Below are 21,228 nucleotides of genomic sequence, written 5' to 3' on the forward strand. Positions count from 1 at the left end.
AGAAGTACAAATAGCTGACATGTGAGACAAAGATGTAAGCTAGGTCTAATTTGACTGAGCTACAGGTGGGGGAATTCCAGAAAAAGACAAGCTCAATTGGACTTCATATCCTAGAAAGACTTTAGTGTGGTTTAGTCACTTGGAAAAAAAATGAGTGAACAAGACAACACAAGAGTATATATATGTAAATGAGTTAGTGGATGATGATGGTGTAACAGGAAGACCCCCTATAAATGGGAGGACAAAATGGTCACATTCCTAATAGAGATGGTAGGGTAGTGGAAGGACTGAAGTGTGAAAAATGAAGTGTATAAACATGAACAAGTAGAAACACTTCTGACTTGGTAGCCATCAAGTATCAAAGAAAAATGTTAGAATGGACATATCATACAACAGAAATATCTCCATGAGAGGATTTAAAGGAACAGACATCAGAATAAAAGAAAAAATGCTAATTTCTTTACTGGGGCTTGCCAAGAGTTCCTGAATAAAATGCCATTTCTACATCATTAGGAAACAAATGATTTACCTCTTTGATATCTTTATGCTTAAATATTTCTACTTGAGTGTAATTTCATATTGTTCAATGCCCTGGTTGTTTTGGGAAAGAAGTGAGTTTGACTCTTATTAGGCACCACTTCTGCAAATTTGCTTTCACAAAGAAATTTCAATGTTTGATATATTTTAAAAGAACTGACATGAAGAGAAATCTTAGTTCCATTACTAACATATAAAATGAAACCTTCTTGCATATATTTATAGTATAAACTGATTCTGCATTAAATCACAGTGTGTTTAATAGTATGTTTAGATTTCCCAGACTTAACCACATTTCCATGGATGATATTAAATTACTGAAATCAGGAAATTAACAACTTAGACCTTAAAATTAATAGTAAATAAATTAGATAAAAGAATTTAAAGCATAATATAGTCATGGCATCCCAAATAATAATTTCAGTACTTTCAATACCTAGTGAAATTATGGAACCACACACATACTATGTCTATCAATGGCTACAAATGTGTAAATAAGTAAATGAATGACAAATATGGTCACTTGTTCAAGAAATCAGTTGCAAAGAATTACTAAGCTTCCCAAAACCCTAAGCTGAGACTTCATACAAAAGGCAGTGGTATTTTGATAAAATATTTTTATGAATCATTGGCCATTAGGCAGTGTGGTTGATATCTACTGATCCTGCATAGAGTTTAAGATAAAAAAGTCTAGTATGTGAAAAATATAAGTTGTTTACATTTCATCATTCATCAGTGATGTACCATATAAATCTGGGCATAGGCAAGGGTCTCAGGATATCCAGTTAGGTTTCTGTGGTACCTCCAGGGAGTCAGGTATAGATGAGATGTTAATGACTAAAGCTTGCTTACATCAAGAAAGAATATCATATAGAGGAGATTTTAACACTGATCAAAGTTTGCTTGTGGAGACAATTTCAGTATTTTTTTTTATTTAGGGATTTATGTGCATTCATTACTGACTGGTCTTATTAGACTATCATAAAACCTTTTGAAGTCAATTGAAAGATACAAAAATTTAACAATATAAATTTCTAATTACTGCCATGCATATTATGACTGCTTTAATTTTGATGGAAAATTCTTCTCTAAAGATTTTTCAGAGGGCATTAATGAATTAAAAACCTGATGGCCTTTATGGTGGCAGCATTAAAATGCCAGATTGTGATAGCATTTACTGTAGCAGCATAACATTGCCTAAATGTAAACTTGTGAAAGTGAAAATACTAGTAAAAAGCATGGAAGCAATTTACTGCAAGTACAAGAACCTCAAGAATCCCTTGTCTAACATTTTTAATAAAATGCCATACAACACTCAAATGTATATGGTACGTAAATGCAGTTTGTAAATACCTGTCCCATGAATTAGCCCAAAACCACAAACATTTCAGTTACTTTGTTCATAATCCATGAACTGAAACTGAAATAAAAGTTTTCAAAGTTCAGAACAAAAAAAAAACACCCACAAAAAGTTATTTACTGTCACTTCTGTAAAATAGTTTTTTATTTTATTATTATACTGAAATGTAACACTAATCTATTGGGCAGTAAATGAACATTCCTTAGAAAACAGCCAGGTCAATATAATCTAAGATTTGAAAGGATGTAGGCATTGAGTAGATGGAAGTTACTTAACCTCTTAATTTTAATGTTTACTCTGTCATCTAAGTTTGTGATCTATTTCTTTACCAGTTCATTATGCAATGTTTGTTTTCTCTGAGGGTTAGTTGATGAAGTTTTAACATCTTTACAAAGTCTTTAAAGATATAACAGAGGCAAGTGTATATCTGGCTAACGATGAACTTGTGTAAATAAGAATGCCAGGACATGATTTTATTATGATTTTTAAGGGTTCAAAAAGCATTTATAACACACCCAGTTACTAATTCCAGGATTGAAAGTGATTTAACATGAAGGTCAGTTTACCCTGCCAAATGTGGAGTAGTTGTTTAAATTTTAAAATCTCACCCTTGATAACTTCAGATCTGCCATGGATGTCAAATGTTTGACTATGTACAACATGTACTTGTGGTTAGTAATATTTGACCAATATACTTGAATATGTAAGCTCAGGAAAATGCAAGCAATTAAGTGAATTACAGAAAGCAGAATGAACTGGCACATTTAAATATTTAAAACATATGTTACTGCATTTAGGTGTAACTTGCTTTAGTGACAAGAATCCTATTTCTTCCTGGCTGTTTTTTGAGATGACTGCCTAATTCATGTGGTTTCCCATCACTTGCCTTTTTTTTCCTAAATACAGTAAAACTGAGGTAATGGGCATGAAGGTGCGCTAGAAATTTAAATAACTCTGTAATTCTTGAAAGCATAATAAAGCTCAAATTGATTTTTTATCTTTGAATCTGAAAATCATCACTTTACTCCACTGATAACTTCTTAGATATATATGTAGATATTTTTCAGTGAGGAATAATCAAAAGTAGTTGAACAGATAAAAATTAACCAATGCAATGGCATATATATTCATGGGCAACAGCTATTTGTCAGTGTATTTTGTAACACTCCTAAGATAATTTGCCAATCATTCATTTATTCAAACCATTTTTTTATACCAATTTGGTAAAAAATTAATAGGTTAAATAGGGTGACTTCTTAAAAGGTGACACTCCAAGTCTTCACCAGTCCATCGTGCCCTACAGATATTAGTGTCTCATTGTTCAACCACAGAAGGCCTGTCACTTGAGACTGTGGATGGGAATCTGAAAGCAAATAAGAATAAATAATTAGGATCCCAAACACAAGTGCAAACATACCAACATGCCACGTCTTTGAGGGCCTGTCAGTGTACCATATTTGTTTATACAGGATGCATTAGCTTATAAGGTGCACCCAAACTAGGCAGGTCCTTTCTAGGAGAGAGAGAGAGAGAGAGAGAGAGAGAGAGAGAGAGAGAGAGAGAGAGAGAGAGAGAGAGAGAGAGAGAGAGAGAGAGAGAGAGAGAGAGAGAGAGAGAGAGAAAGAGAGAGAGAGAGAGAGAGAGAGAGACTTTTTTTGCCTTACTTATGGTTTGCTTTCCTTTCCCCTACTTTTTGTTCCTAAATCTGTCTTCCTCAGGAGTTGTCCTTACCTCTGAATTGTATGCCAACCCTTATATTTTTAAAATGCTTATTTCACTTCCCTTCTTCATCTTTCAATATCTTTACTGACTTGGAATTCTTCCCTTTTACTATCACTTTCCTACCTCATTCACTTACCTGTAAAGTCATGGATCGCCTGTTTTGCCCCTTTACTTACCCTAAATCCATCAACTTCTGCTGGATGTCCAGTCAAGTGGAAATCCCTAGGAATGACTGTGTCTACTCATTAGTGAACGTATTTCCTGAATCCTATTTATAATTATCTTGGCTTTGTGTCATTAGACCTTTCACTCCCTGGTCCCATTCATTTCACAAAAACAAGTGCTGGGAGACTGTACTGCCAAATTATATATGCCATACATGTCTCACCCATTCTCACCCCATATTCCATTCCTCCCCAACCCTCTGCCCATCCAGTTATGTTCCTGCTTCCCTTCTACATACATTCTCTTTGCTTTGCTAATGCTTGTCTTGCTGCTTTTCCTAACCTTTTTTTCTTCCTCTCTCTTATACCCCTGTCTGATGAACTTTCTGAGTCTCCCTCCTTTTCTTTTCCTAGTTTCATCTCATTCATGTCCTTCACCTGATCTAAGTTTTTTCTTAACTTCTCCCTTTTTTTATGTGCTTTCCCCCCACTTTTTTTTTTTTTCCCCAGTAATGCTATATGGCCTCTGTTGCTTGACAAATACTCATATTCTTAGCCTGATTTTCAAATATATTATTAGAAAACAATAATGTCAAGTAAGTGTTAACACGTCAGAAAACAGTGGAAACAAATTAACATATTATTCATATACAAAAACCTATCCATATGACTCTCGACACACTTCTCTGGAGACATGTTGTGTTGTCAAGTGAATGTGTTTATGTAAATATGTTTACTTCCACAACAGATGATATTCACCATAATGTTCTCTGTTATGACTGACATCATGTTTTTTCCAGTTTCCCATGAGTTAGAAAAGGAAAGTTATACATCTTTGTAGCAGAAAAGAACAGACAGTGCTTCGACAATGGCAAACATAATCGATGGATACAGCTAGTGTGCAAAGTGAACAGTTCAACAATTAAATCTATGTGCTTGAATAAAGATAAAGTGGAACAGCTATGGTTTGGCAATGTGCAAGATGCAGCAATGATCTTATGAACCCAGAGCTAATAATGACTTAAGAAGATAGTGATGAGATGTATGATAGCTCAAAGAGAGGTGAAGATGACCACTATCACCATTACCTTATGAGGCAACATAGGAGAAGCTCAGCTGAAGATACTAATTGGTATCTGATAATGCTGACAACTCTTCCCCATTGTTTGAAAATAAATAATGTTTCTCTTCCTCTCTTTGGCTGTATCATGGTGGGTATTGCAATTTTTCTTACATGGTTTCTCTATCCCACAAGTTAACTACATAAATAAGGACTCTACTGTAATTTTTGTTCTATAAGACTATTAGTGCAGGAAATACCATGCTTTATATAAAAAAAAAAAAAAGAAAACTACATATTAATGACAGCATCCAAAAAGCTTGTCAGAAATTGTAGTTCTCTCTTCTGGAAAAGTGAAGTAAGAAAATAAATTGGTTGGTTAAACCTTAAAATATTTAAGAAAACACCACAACCAGTCAGTCTCCTGTCAAATTAGAATTTAGATTTATGTTAATATCCCAACATGCAGCAGTTTTGTAGCAATCAACACAAAATTAACTCCCTTTCTGACCAGTGTTTTAAAACTTTGCACTCCAAATTTTCACTATTCCATCATGGCCACCAGACAGCACTCTGTTGTTGTCAAGCCACACAAGACTGGTGACTTGTGCTTGAGGATGGGAATCTGTTGGGTGAGCAATAGCAGTAAGGCATGATCAAATGATAACAGATGATTAAGGGGAGCATCACATGTGAAACTCTGAATAAATCATAAACAAAAACTAATAAATATATTAAAAAGAAATAATAAAAAGGTACAAATAGTATATGAATAATTAAATGAATAAATTAATAAACATACATACATATTCACACACACACACGTCAAACAAATAAATAAATTTATATACCATAATGTAAAATAACATAAAAGTGTGCCGTACACAAATGTAAGTGTTGGTGTAAGGCTGTCAGCACCACCCTTCCTGGGCCTTGGCATATGGACTAAGGTGGCCAGTTCCTTTCTCTATTGCCTTTATGTTCCCAGTCATAGCTGACCAGTATTTTAAGGCTGGCAGCCATCCCCAAAAAATCCCAGCTAGGGTCAGGATTCAAATCTGAGGTTACCACATTCGCACATGAGGCACCTAGTCAGAATAACATAAGCGCCAGAAATAGAAAATGGAGAAAAAAGCAATCAAACTTCTGCAACATTCAAAATGCAATATCTCCTCAATTAATTGAGATAGGAAATAGGGCTTGGCTTCAAAATGTTTGTTATTGCATGTGGTTTACAGCCTATACCTGGGCATTTAGTGAAATTAAAGCATTCTGAAAGGCTAATGGATGACTGTTTTTTTATCTGGTTTATTTGTGGAAAAAACAACAACGCTTGCAATATTTTGTTTATCAAACATGCATGCATTGTTTATTCCTGTTCTTGTGTCAAGTTGTTTCAGCAGCATGTAGTTTATTGAGATTCAACGCCATTGAAGCCATTCTTGATTAATGTATTAATTTTATTAAGCAAAAATGTAAGCGACACTCATGCATGTACTTCCTAATATGACCACCTAATAACAGGGGAGAATGATAAACGGTAGAAAAACAGCTTCTGTATGTAGGCATTCTGTAGTGCAAAATTACTGATGGCCCAAAATTCCCAAGACTTTGGCTATCGGCAATGTAATTTTATCATAGCAGCCATCAGCACAGGGAGGCTCCATTACCCGCGCCTGTATGTGGCAGCCTGTAAGACTTGCTCATATATGCTTCTTCCATATTGCTTCGTCTTTTAGCAAAGTTTTTCTTCCACTCTGCAGGATTACGCACACTTTTCCTTCCCCTTGAGGGCTCTGGCTCCTCAGAGGGCATGTTGTTGTCTGCCATAATGATGAAATCTTGCGTATTAGTGTAAAAGAAAGGCAGAGTGGTGGCGAGGTGACGGAGGGTGCATGAGTGTCTGTGGGTGTTAGGTGTGGGGGAGGCAGGCTGCTGTCAGTCGTGTCACGTGAAGTGCAGCATGTGCCATCATTGGCTCACTGGCTGCTAGGCAGCAGTTACTTCATTCTGGCACCAGCTGCTCATCACCTTGCTTCGAGAGCGACACGAAGGGTCTACAGATAACTGCATTTGGGTGGATTTTTGACCCTATTGCGGTGTCCATCCTGACTTCTACTCTGCTTCCTGCCACAGTAGGAAGGTAGGGGAAGAAAATGCGATAAAAATTATAATTTTGACCGGAGTGTCGCTTACATTACTCTGGCTCTAGGCGCCTCATATACAATACACACACGCACGCACGCACGCACGGACGCACACACACACACACACACACACACACACACACACACACACACACACACACACACACACACACACACATGTGAAAATGAGCCTGGCACTGATATGAATTTCACATGAAACCATGAAGTTATACTGATAATTAGGAAGTGGTGTGACACTCCCCTTAAATGCATGAAATAAAATGCAGATGAAATGGGGAAAATGGACACAACGACACTAATTAACATGTGTGCCTTAAAAATCTTCAATGTATAAAAGTGCTGAAAAATAATACATTACATTTGCTACTGATCACATTCTTTCTGTGTTGAAAGGCAAGACATGCTAAACAGAGTGGTTTGTACCTATACAATAAACAATAACATCTAAAGCCATTGCAGCCATTTGATGCTTTCAACACTATAAATAGCAATCAAAGACATCTGATACTTTCTACAATATACTATGCAGCCACAAAATCAAGGCAATAAATATGTAATGCTTACTTTTAGTGATGATGACGATGATACACAGCCATCAATATGAAGTAAAAGCAATATACATAAGCCTTACTTTTAATAATGATGTGCTTGTTGGGTTGAGTCATACTCCAGATAATAATCATTGTATCCAGGGAGCCACTAGCCACCATGAGGCTGTCAGGGCTCCAAGCCACACAGTTGATGCGTGCATTGTGGAAGCCCCACTCTATCTTATTGAACTTTTCATATGTGGGAAGGGAGTAAACCACCACCTGGAAGAATAATTAAATGCATTATTTTTGAAGCTGTAAATCATTCTGTAATAAAAATAAACCTTCTATAGTTATTTAAGATTAGTTTGACTGAAGGAGAATAGTAAAACATATGAGGATCTCATAGAAATATACCAAGTATCAAAAACTTTCAGAAAGTGTAGTTGAAGTCCCTTAATTCAGCACATTACAATTTGAATGTCTTGTGGTCCTGTTCTTTTTTAGAACATACAGTTTGCAATTTATCAGTGCCCACAGAGAGGTACTGGCTAGTAGGAAAAAATTATATCAATCGATCCCAAATAAAAATATGTTATTCATAAAAATTTTACATAAATACTGACCTTACGGTTAGCATCACAAGCAACCAGGTAACGGCCATCAGGGGAATACTCGACGTCTGTCACTGCTCCTAAGTGTTCCAGCGTCTTTTTCTATGAGATAAATAAATACAGTATTATATTTTGTTTCTGGTACTGGTATTTTTTTCTCCAAAATAATTTTGGTTTAGCATAGAAAATAATAAACATATGGTAGTAGTGTACTGGATTTTGTCTTTGGAAAAGAAATTTACAAGTATGTCATAAATTCTGCATTTGCTTTCTGGAAGGTGGCAAGGAACTGTTGAATTAGTTTGATTAAGGCAGTTACACAAGCCAGAATTAAATGTTGCTGGCATTCATAGTACAGACTAATCTATCTTTACTTGTAATTTATTCTGCTGGATCCACACAATAGAAAAGATACACTGGTGAATAAGATGTTAAAATGTGAAAAAAATATTACCTCAGTCAGTGTGTTGCCACTGAGAGCATAGATATGAACAAGGTTATCAGCTCCTCCTATTGCCACCTCATCATTCCCTCCACCAGCAGCTGATACACACAGCCCATCCCAGCTGATGGGGAAGCTTCCAACCTTCTTATCATCTTTCAACACACAAATCTTGAAGAAAAAGAAATAGTGATATCCTACTGGTGATAACCAGTACACATATATAATTGAACATTGTAATTAGTAACTACTGTTTATCATATCAGTAACTTTGCAAGTTCTTAATTTTCCAACTCTAATCCTGTTTCCTTCTCTTTGTCTTTGCAGCCCAAGTCTCACTGTCAGCATCTGATAAAACAGTTACATCAAACATTCTCACCTTTACCACTACAGACAGACATTTACTAAATATAAGTAATACAATTACTTGACTTAGTATTTATAAAAAGAAAATTTAAGTTCTTCTACTAAGCAGCTCCATAAATGTGAGGGATTCATCAAAATTATTTTTGTTGGAGAGGATCTAAAATTAGTTACATTATACCTTATTCTTCTATTCCACTATAGTTAAATCCTTATATCATAAGACCCACCTCCTGAGTTGTTACTGCAATAATGCCATCATCCACAGCAGCAATCATCTTGGGTTGTGACCCAAGTGAGATAGATTTTCCTGTGTAGGTCTTCTCAACCGGATCTGCCCCACACCCAAAAAAATAGTTAGTTATGGAAATAGTGACCTATCTCAATAATTTGGTGAAATGTACTCCATGAAGGCACCAACATAAAACTCCAAAGATTTTCAACAAATAAGATTAGTTTAATCACAATAAAAGATTTCATACACAACACTGATGTAAATTAAGTGTGTGTGTGTGTGTGTGTGTGTGTGTGTGTGTGTGTGTGTGTGTGTGTGTGTGTGTGTGTGTGTGTGTGTGTGTGTGTGTGTGTGTGTGTGTGTGTGTGTGTGTGTGTGTGTGTGTGTGTGTGTGTGTGTGTGTGTGTGTGTGTATAATAAACTGTTGCACCTCTCACAATTATAGCAGAGACAGGTACTGGTTCATGACCAACATTCCTGTTCCTAAGTGGAGGACAGGAGAGAGGCAAGGCACAAGCACAGGTATGGATGTGCAAAATGACACATGGGAAGCAAGTGCCCTAACTGACCCTATCTAATTATTTGTTCAGCAACTAAAAATTCCACCTCTACATCTGCTCCTCCATCTACAGGATGGATACATGAATCAGTCCATCTGTTCAAGCAGCAAACCATTACTGCAGCATTTGTCCTCCTACCACCCACTATACTTACATGCTTCATAGTTATTGACATTAATAAAACTACCTTTTACTTACCTATATACTTAACACTGTCATCAATGCCAGCTGTGAAGATGGTGTCTCCTTTCACCACAAGGCCACTGACATGGTTTCCATGACCCTTGCCAGCAATGCGATCATTGTCACCTGTGCAACAAGTTGAGAATCAGAAATATATAACAAAAGAGAGAGAGAGAGAGAGAGAGAGAGAGAGAGAGAGAGAGAGAGAGAGAGAGAGAGAGAGAGAGAGAGAGAGAATGTATTCTATGCCTTCTGCCTCAAGGCTGGATATTTAGGCAAAGAGCTTGACTGAACTGCAAAGTAATGCAGGCCAGTGTGTCTGCATATGCCATACAGATAAATGGTTATCACATCTATATGGCACATGTAGATAATATAGACAGACAAAAGAAATACATTGACATACAGTTTTTAAAATAGGATGATTGTTAGTAGTGTGGTGTGGTATGGTGTGATGTGGTATGACGTGGTGTGCTATAGTATGATGCAATGAGGTATGGTGAAGTATATTGTGGGGTGTGGTGAGGTATATGGTATGGCATAGTGTATATGTGTGTTTGGAATATACAGCTGCAGCATTGTGACTTACCTGTGGCAACATCCCACACTGTGACTGTGCCATCAACCCCAGTAGTATAGAGGGTGCTCTTGTCTGGAGAGAGTCCCACCCTAGTGATTGGCTTGTTGTGGCCCTGCAATGCAATTCAATATAAGGGAACTTTCAAATGCAAATTCCATTGTATGATTTCTTTCTCAGTTATGGCTAAACTAATGTTTCATTGCATGTCAAACATTAAATGAAATATAATGCAAATAATTCACTTACTGTTTTGTTAAGTAAAAAAATTAGTCTATGCTTAAATCAAACAATGCACCTTTATAATTTTTTTTGGCTTGGATGGGTTGTCCAAATCCAGGTAATTGATGAAACCTGAGAGGGGAGATGGAGAGAAGGTAGTTTCCGGCCCATAGACAAGACATCTGTTGATCTTCCAGATCAGAACCCATTGGGAAGTCAGCCACTAAATCTCCCGACTCCACATCCCACACTTTGCAAGTTTTGTCTCCGCTGGCAGAGAGCAAACGCTTACTGTCAGGACTCCATGACACCTGGATTCAACAGGATAATTCTATTTTGAGAAATTTGTGGAGAATATAGTTAATAAAGATAGCTTATGAATCAAGAGCAGGAGAGAATAATAGAGAATTAACATAGGAGTTGTATATGTTAATATATCTGAGCTGAAATCCCTCTTAAATAAAAGTAGTGCAACCAAGATATCACATCTTGTATTAAGGAAGGCCTCTAGTCTTCTTGTGCTGCTCCTTTTATTTATCTTTTACAATATGCAGGGAATACAGTAGCATTCTGCTAAACCAGCAACAGAGAGTAATAAGAAACAGAGTAACAAGACAGAATATTAACAAATCAAAGGAAATATTTAACTTAAAAAATATTGAAGATACTTACTGCATAAATGCCTCCCTTATGTGCAGGACTGCCAAGCTCTTTATCTAGGTCTGAACTGCTACCATTGTATACAAAAATTTTGCCATCAAATCCTCCAGTAGCAAATCTTTCACCATTGGGAGAAAATCGCACAGACTGCACAAACTTCCCGTGGTCCTGAGGAAGAAAGACACTGATAACTTGACTAACCAAAAACACAAAGTGAAACTGATATGACCACACAAGATACATATCAATAGATGTATTAGTTTAGTATTGGGTTGAGAAACATTAGTAGAGACTTTGAAGTGCAGAAACATTCATGATCTTAAGTTCTGAAGATTCCATAACAAATAATCTTGACCAGATTAAGAGATGCACCAGAATGTGAAGAGAAAATAACTAGACCAGAAGATAGATACACTGATTAACTAGCATACACATGAAAGTGATGATTTTTATAATTTTTATCTTACACCCTTGGTGCACTTGAAGACAAATGGTGGTCCTTCAAAGAAGGCAGCCTTGCTGTCTTCAGAGCCTGTAGCAATACGGAATGGTCGAGTTGGTTTCCAGCTAACAGAGTTAATGGCCTTGGTGTGGCCTGACAGATCACCCTTCACTGATGCTCCAGTGTCCATCATAAACACATGGGCAAATCTGTAGATAAAACAATCAATAATTTACAAGAACACTAAAAAGTTTGAAGGATTCACAGTTGATGAAATTATAAATATTGTACCATTCTCTACAGTTCTGTAAGCTATAACTATTGGTGATGAGTTCACATTGGTTAATTGTAATTTTTATGTGCCTAAAACACTACAAAGTGTTATTTTCATAAACAATAATTTCAAGAGGTCAAGCACTTGACCAAGCAAGAAGGGAATGTTTGCACAGCAAGAGATGGAGGTTCTTCTGCTATGGCCATCTCTTTAGAAAAATTATCCTAAGAAAGAGGCGGCATCACAGAGATGGAAGGAAGGAAGGAAGGAAGGAAGGAAGGAAGGAATGAGAGAGAGAGAGAGAGAGAGAGAGAGAGAGAGAGAGAGAGAGAGGAGAGAGAGAGAGAGAGAGAGAGAGAGAGAGAGAGAGAGAGAGAGAGAGAGAGAGAGAGAGAGAGAGAGAGAGAGAGAGAATTTTAATTTGTAGTGCAGTACTCGTACACTGTACAGCTAGCTGCCTTGTGTCAAATACCTGGTTCCTCTTTGCCTTCAAATGAAAATCTGTTCAGATGCTTCTCAAAACTGTTCTTAAGAACCTAATATTCCTGCAGTATCATGCTGAAAGCAGTACTCATAAATCAACAAGATTTAAACAATGATGGAAAAATTAAATACTTGCACAAATACTGACAAAGCTGACATAAGTCAGCTGTTCCAGTGGACAAATACAAAGTTGACATAAGTCAGCTGTTCCAATGGACAATATCTACAGTCTATAAGTATTACTACATTGCAAAATGACACAGACCCTTTCTTCTTCTAGTTTTCTTCTTGTATGTTGCAGTGTTCTTGTATATGAGAATGGCTTCAAGTTATTAGCATCTAATAGAAGTGAAGAGACTAGCTGTGATGATGGAAGACCATTTGAGTGCACCAGCAGCTCAGACAGCTGGGATAAAAATTGAAAATCTTTAACAAAGTACAGATAGGGACACAAACTTACACAAATGACATGCACATGAGGAACATGCGAGGGAAAAGATGGTTTCAATCCAGCACGGCTGCTAAAGAAGTACAGTTTTGATGGCTTTGATCAAATAGTTGGAGACAAAGGCAGAAGTAGCAGCAGCAGGGGGGCTAGAGAGAGAGAGAGAGAGAGAGAGAGAGAGAGAGAGAGAGAGAGAGAGAGAGAGAGAGAGAGAGAGAGAGAGAGAGAGAGAGAGAGAGAGAGAGAGAGAGAGAGAGAGAGAGAGAGAGAGAGAGAGAGAGAGAGAGAGAGAGAGAGAGTGAAGACCTGAGAAGGGAGTGATCAGCATGAAATCTTTATTGCATAATCCCAAATTTCAACTTGATGGAGACAAACTGATGATACGATTGTTGTTCATGAATAATTTGTTTCCTTTCAGCATGACATTTTGCTGTAAGAAGGGGAATGACACTAAGCAGTCTCTTAGGATTTTTATATTAACTTCAATTGATTTTTTTTCAGTTTCATCCATTAAAAATATTGTTCATATTTTTGTTTGTTTGTTGTGTCAAAATGACATATGTAATTTTTTGCATGATTGTATTTCCAGTGAATAAAGAAAATGTTTACTGTCAGTCATTAACTAAATGAGTATCCTCTTTTACTTTATTTGATAAGTTTATTTTCTTACATCCAGGTTTCCATGATTACCAAAGGCCAGGATGATGTCTCCTAATGGAGAAATTTGGTTTTGTCATTTGAGAGGATGCCCTTCTTAACCTTGGACCACAGCCAGGGTTTGCATCTGAGGACACTGCACCAAACTTTATTCTAAATTATTTTTCCTTTTTCAGTTTTGTTGCCTAACCTTGGTCAGTTTTGGGAGGTTACAACAATGAAAAATGAAATGATAATATTTATATTACATTACAATTACATAATATGAAGCAAAAGTATCATCATGCTGATTGGTCTATAACAGGGTTACATGAAAAGGAGGAAGAAAAGAGGAGACAATAATTAGCTGCAGAGGAAAATTTACTGCTTCAAGCCCAAGCAAATAAAAAGGATAATGATATCACTGTGACTTGAGATGGTTTTTACACTTACTCCTTCTCCCAATCTAAAAAATATAAAAATAAAATAAAAATAAATAAATTAATTAAGAAAAGAGACTATGCACTCACTTTCCTCTGCCTTCACCAACAACACATATCCGCTGGGAGTCCGGGGACCAGCAGATGTCCCGGATGGGTCCTCCCAGTGGCTGGTATTCTGCTTTCAGGATGTGCTCTGGGTTGATTGTGTCCCAAATTCGCACTTTGCCATGTTGATCTGTACATATCAAGATCTGCATCAGTACTCTGTATAAATCTCCTTTAACTTACAATGTATATTGAATAATTCTCCATTACTGTACATGCTGCAAAAAAGGAATATTTTGAGGAAAAACAGACTAACATTTCACTGTTAACTTACTAAAAGGCCACTAATTAATGGTTTTACTTCTATGAATATTCTTTCCATCCAAAAATACAGTTAACAGTGTTAACATCAAGTATTAGATTCACAAATCCCAACTTACCCCCAGAGCATATGTAGAAGCCTGATGGAGCATACTGAGCCACATTGACCTGGGTGGAGTGTTCTGTATATACCTCAGCAATGGAAGGATTCTGGAAGCAGGAATTACAATTACTTTTCATTTTACAATTAAAAAAACTTAAATATTACATAAGAAAAGGTGGGGTACCTGAACATACCTCTTATAAGTTAGAAACTGAGCCAGCTTCTCTATGTCACTGATGCTCTGAACTCCTCTCTTGCTTCTTTCTCTTTCTCTATCATCATGAACAAAGAGTTGTTTATAAATTGGTCAAGGCAAGTACTTACACACTTCCATACTCAGTACTCATGCTCTATAATATTTCATAATGTCAACTACCTCTTCTCTGTCTTTTCAGAAACAATATACTCACTATTACCAACATTAAGGGAGGCGAGAGGTCAGGTGAAGTCAGGTACTCCCCCCCCAATCTCTCTCTCTCTCTCTCTCTCTCTCTCTCTCTCTCTCTCTCTCTCTCTCTCTCTCTCTCTCTCTCTTCTTCCACCACTCTTCCATACTCAGCATTCATGCTCTATAATGTTTCAAAATGTGAACTACCTCTTCTCTGTCTTTTCAAAAACAATATACTCACTATTACCAACATTAAGGGAGGCAAGAGGTCAGGTGAAGTCAGGTACTCCCCCCCCCCAATCTCTCTCTCTCTCTCTCTCTCTTCTTCCACCACTCTTGTCTCCTCCTCCTCCCCATCCTTCCCTCCCCTTTCTTTTCCTTCTCTACCCTCCACACTATGTAAGAAGAATACACAGGAATACAAAGGAGATCCAAACAGCAATAGATCTTGAGGTCCTTACTTGGCTGTTTGTGTAACTATTCTATGCTTACTATTAGTGGGAAAAGGAAGAGGAAGAATAGTAGGAGGAAAAGTTGCAGCAATGCATTACCTGATCAGCAGGAAACCAGCAAGTGTACCATTTCACATGCACTGTCAAACTTAAATAAAAAAAAAGTGGCATTCTCACATGATCATAATTGCTAATCTGACTCAATGTCAATCTTTATGTTTACTCAACGTGCTCAAGAAATTCTCACCTCTATATCACGAATGATGACAGAGTTTGCATGGACATACAGAAGTTTCTTTCCCTTTGGATCAGTGCCCAGCACAATAGGCTGTCCTCTTTGTGTTCGGGGCAAACATGCCCAGATGGAAACTGTAAGAAAATTAATACATGTATTAATAAAACAAAAGTTCTCATGCAGAGGATAAATCATCATACCGAGGCAATCTGAAGTTCTGAAAGCTGAAAAAGGATTTTTTTCCTGAAATGCCATTCAAATACAAAAACCTGTCTATGCTACTAAACAGTGATAACAATGACCATAAACTTGTCTCATTGTATCACTCATTTATTCTCATGAGAACTGAAAATAAATTATTAACTGATATAACTGAAATGGCACAAAAACTTTCTTAAGATAAAGTTTTCTTTAGTACAGAAGCTTTAAGGATACTCCCTGATTTTTTCATCTTCACACAGAAGGAAAATATTTTGGTTCATCTCCTTACCACAGACTCCAAGCATGATTTTTTTTCTATCAAACCTTTTTTGTTATATACCAATGTGGGCAAGCCTATTTTCTTCTAAACTGTTCTCATGACTTATGTGGTCCTGTCTACAAAAGCACATTACATATTTGCATGATAAACTGCTTAGTCATTGAGACCATTACATGCATAACAACAGGTGGAAGTTTCAGTGTTCCAATGTATGCAGTGAAATTAAAGGGTTACTGTTACCTATATAAATTAAGGTGTATTACTAATGTCTTATCAGTCTTATCTCCCTACTAAATACTTTCGCCACAGTAGTTCATCAGTTGTGTGTTGACAAAAATTAATCTACTTGTTTGTTGAATGCCTACATAATTTGGAATCTGTAACTGGCAATGCTGGTGAGTCCCGCTTCACTAAGACTTCACTACCAAATTTCATGACACACAGACACGCATCTTCGCGTATATTTAACCTTCATCTGACATTACCACTTATCATTACCTTTGTATTTAGTTATCAACTGAGTTAGGGACTTCCGTCACTATGATAATAAAGTCATGATATGCAACATTTCTCATCCTACACAAATAAATACACTAATTTGCTGTGGTTTATATATAGCAATAAGGAGCTCCGTTTATTTTCAAGCCTTCTTATCAAACAGGTACATTTCAGTTCCGGAGGGAGTAGGGAGGGCAGCGCCTCGCCCGGGCCAGCCAGCCACCGCCCACACAGCCCGGCCTTCCTTCACACCACCTTCACGAAGGCCTCCCCAGATATCACACAGGTCATCCAAGGCACACACAGTCCTCAGCAGGGTTTTCAGTGACTTACACTCATATTTTAGAGTTGAGGAAGTAATACTCACGGTTGGAATACGACATGACGCCCCTCAGCCGTCACTTCTGGCACCGCTGTGTCTCGACTCCTGCCTGCCCAAACCTTATCTCATTTCCATGCGTTGCTATTTGCTACATCTCAGTTTTTTAAATATCTTTCATATTGATTGGTTACTAAAAATGGAAATGACTGAAAACGTATTACTTTATATGCAATATCTCCCCGTGCAATTATCTTTTTAGTTTTCCAGCGTAATCGGACACTTTGAAGCTGACTTCCGCTACGAACGTTTAAGAGAAAACGATCACCTCCCCGTTTTCTAAGTACAACTTAAAACGGACCTTATATGGGCCTCTCTCTCTCTCTCTCTCTCTCTCTCTCTCTCTCTCTCTCTCTCTCTCTCTCTCTCTCTCTCTCTCTCTCTCTCTCTCTCTCTCTCTCTCTCTCTCTCTCTCTATATTCACTATTATTTGCATTCAATAGTTCAAAATCAAATTGTACATCAGTGATCAAGGAACAAAAGAAAAAAAAAAATGCAATAGTATCCTAATGTACAATATTTCAGTTGTAGATATAATAGATAAGCAGGCTACAATGATTACATTCTTTTGGCAGTATCTGCAATACCACAATTAGTTTTCTTTTGCAAATAAAATCGCAAATTCACATGTTTTTCTTTTGGGGCATGCCTCAAATTTTGTCTGCAGGTACAGATCCAGTCGTGCTTGCCAGTGGTCTCTCTGATGAACGGAATGCAATTATATATATATATATATATATATATATATATATATATATATATATATATATATATATATATATATATATATATATATATATATATATATATATATATATATATATATATATATATATATATATATATATTATAATTATATATAATTATATATATATTATATATATATATATATATATATATATATATATATATATATATATATATATATATATATATATATATATATATATATATATATATATATATATATATATATATATATATATATATATATATATATATATATATATATATATATATATCGCAACCACTACCAGCTACAACTGTCACCTTCATAACATCGCCGTTTTTCAACCCCTTCCCCGTGTTTATTTATTAATTTTACTCTTTATCATTATTCCCTACTATTTCCCATTTAAAGTCTTGTCACAACTTTCTCTTAAACTCTACTCCTTCATTATTTTTTAGTGTTCTAGCAAGAGGTTGTGTAATGCCCCACTTAGGTACTTCATGAAAACACTGGGAAACTTATCTGTAGTTATGAGAAGATCTAACCCATGACAAGAAAAGCAACAGCAGCTGCAAACCTACATACACAGGTCTTCAACTCGGAGACCTCTGTCCAGCAATATGTTCTAACTGGTATCTTTTTCTGCAACAAATATACAAGTGTTCCCAACTAACATTCAACCACAGCGTGGTAGACACGTTGAACCACGCAAAGGCATCACTGCCTGACTCCAAGGCTATAGACAACCAGAAGCGCTCTATGTAGCTCTGGTCTGTCCCCTGTCTATTGAAGTCGTTACACATATCTCTAAGGCCACCGGTCACCAAACCTCTTCCTACGTCAGGTTCGCTGTCAGAAGCTTCTTGTTGAGGTTTGCCATATTCTCTCTGATAAGCTACTACAAAACCAACTCGTCCCATATCCAGCTGCCTGAGTCGTGACACTAAATAAAACACCTACAGTTTGACGATGAACTGGATTTAGCCACAACGCCTTCATTCACCGTGACGATAACTGTTAGTATCATTCTCAATTTAGAGATCGCGTAATGCATCAACCACTGTACTTTACCGGAAAATTACTGCACCTAGCGCCAGGTCACCCTTTCCTTCACCATCACAGCCGTCATTCTTGTACATAGCATTTACGGCCAATTTCCATGCCTTTCTCCTTTGAAGATTCAATCACACTCCTTTCACACTTCACTTTTGCCTTCATTATCATTCGCCTTGTCAGTCGCTGCTGTTTCACATGTGGTGTCCATGCATTCTGATACTTATTCTCCGCCTCATTGCTTTCATGCCTCTTTTCTTCAGCCATCTACACTGTCTTCTCAATCTATTTTGCTCTTTTCTAGCCTCTCTGATTCATCGTTCAACCCTGGTTTACTTACATACTCTCTTTCTTCTATCTACTCTCACGAGCTAACTATCGTAATTATTGGAGTACTAGTTGGTGAGTTTATCTGTGTGTTGCCAGTGTGTTGACATTAGCGGGGAGGAAATGTTGGGAGAAACGAAGATTCATATTATTTTATATTTAGATTTTACATTATTATTGCGATATATGTGTAGAAGCTGTTGTACAGGTATCTATGTAGTAGTATTACTATTACTGTGATTATAAATTCTCTTTTAAATTAATGAACTTGATATCTGATAATATATGTTAACTTTTCGGACTCCGATCGAGGCAAGTGGCGCCAGTCTCTATAGGTACTAGGTAGGTGGTGGTGGGCGGTGGGTGGGCCTGCAGAAGGGGTGATCCAGACTGTAGCTGTTCCTACGGTGGGACAATCTGAAATACATCTGCGCCGCACCTCCACTAGTTGAAGTGACGCGGGTTTTTAAGTAATTTTAAGGTTCTAGTGACAGATTAACAAGACTTCTACATTGTGAAAAGAAGAGAGAGAGAGAGAGAGAGAGAGAGAGAGAGAGAGAGAGAGAGAGAGAGAGAGAGAGAGAGAGAGAGAGAGAGAGAGATGGTCTTGACAACCCTGCTAATCGTGTCTGCGGCCTTGGAAAATAGGCGCGATGAGAGAGGAAAGCGCTTCTGAACACGGTCATTATTAATCAAGGTGAGTAAAACTAAAACACCTTAATTCGTTTGAGTCAACTTTACGGTCTATTCATTGGATTCATAGCCCCTATTGGCTGGTTTATTTTTGATGAAGGTTTAATTAAGTGAGGCAATATGGCACTGACCCGCCGCCATATTGGGTGTGCCTGTCCTGTTCAATATCATTAAAAAAAAAATTAGATACTTATTTTTTTCGACTGGTAAGTAGGATTTTACGGTTTCTAAAAACAGTTACTTTTTAAGTGTTTTTCGTATATTTGTTAAGTGAATCATGTCAATTTTTGCGTTATTTGTGTAAATAAGGCATTTTTTTTCCTTTTTTGATAGATTACAAAATTTTTATTTCACCCTGTAATTAAGTTTTTTATGGCTTCTAAAAACTGCTCATGATTTTAATTTTTTTTTTTTTTTCACTCATGTTGAATAAAATTTATGGACTGTAGGATTATTTTTAATCGTGTTAATGTTCCAACAATATTTCTACTTCTTTTCCAATGAATTGCTTATTTCTGCTTTTAACCAACTTTAAATCATTTGAAGAAATAGTTCATATATTTTAAGTGTTTATTTATTTATTTATCTATATTTTTTTATTCTTGTAAAGTCAAAATGAGTGGACATTTCAATGGCTTTAATGGGGGTCAAGGTTCCAACAATTTCCTGATTGTTCTTCTTAAAAATTTTTAATATTACTAAGGTTTGAAATCTCTTGATATTTTTGGTATTAGTTAAAATTTGTAGCAAGTCAGAATATGTAAAGCATTCGGGTGTAGCTGCGTTTTTTCGAGGAGTCATTTTCAAAATGAAATACGTACGCACGTAAATAACGGTCGGTGTGACGTCATCAGACCGGCACCTCCCTCCCTTCCAGTTTCCGTCAATATTTGGCATGATTTCTATTTTTTTTTTTCCAGATATTTCTAGGTGTTTCCAGACAAGTTGTGTGTGTAGGGGGATGGGGGCTGTCTTTCATTGTATAGGGGTGGAGGAAGACGTACAGCCGAAAGGTGTGAATGATTATAGTTGATCCTCTTCATATAAGTCAACCACCACCCTTCATATGGGAGCTCTTGCATGTCAATGAGCTAATCCAACAAGAACACATGAGACAGAAGACTGAGTGGGGAAAAAGGTACGCACTGGATCCATCACTTTGTGACTCCAGACTACACTGGCTGGCCCGAATTCTGAAAAACTTCTGTGCTGCATCTCCAGTACTTCCTGAAAACTAGTTAAATTTACATGAATTTTTAAGAGTGTTTTTACGGTTCTAGTGACAGATTAACAAGATTTCTACACTCAAAAGGCTCTCACTTGAGGAAGGTATATACGTAGAATCCTTCCCCTCTCTTCTATCCTTCAGCATCTCTCTTCCCCTATTCGTCTTCCCTCGAGTC

The 21,228-nt window shown here is 36.8% G+C and overlaps 1 protein-coding gene across 1 annotated transcript; it reads right to left on the reverse strand.

The window, feature by feature from the left end:
- Nucleotides 1-1,767: 1,767 nt before the first annotated feature.
- On the reverse strand, nt 1,768-17,161 carry LOC135107366 (actin-interacting protein 1-like). The gene is given in 15 exon segments (XM_064017126.1): nt 1,768-3,260; nt 7,643-7,823; nt 8,168-8,257; nt 8,610-8,768; nt 9,191-9,294; nt 9,954-10,064; nt 10,528-10,630; nt 10,814-10,876; nt 10,878-11,048; nt 11,410-11,565; nt 11,865-12,048; nt 14,208-14,355; nt 14,606-14,696; nt 15,677-15,798; nt 17,011-17,161. Coding segments are annotated over 15 exon segments (1,806 nt in total). The 5' UTR covers nt 17,027-17,161; the 3' UTR covers nt 1,768-3,153.
- Nucleotides 17,162-21,228: the final 4,067 nt, after the last annotated feature.

Source organism: Scylla paramamosain, chromosome 15, assembly GCF_035594125.1.
Source record: "Scylla paramamosain isolate STU-SP2022 chromosome 15, ASM3559412v1, whole genome shotgun sequence".
NCBI lineage: Eukaryota > Metazoa > Arthropoda > Malacostraca > Decapoda > Portunidae > Scylla > Scylla paramamosain.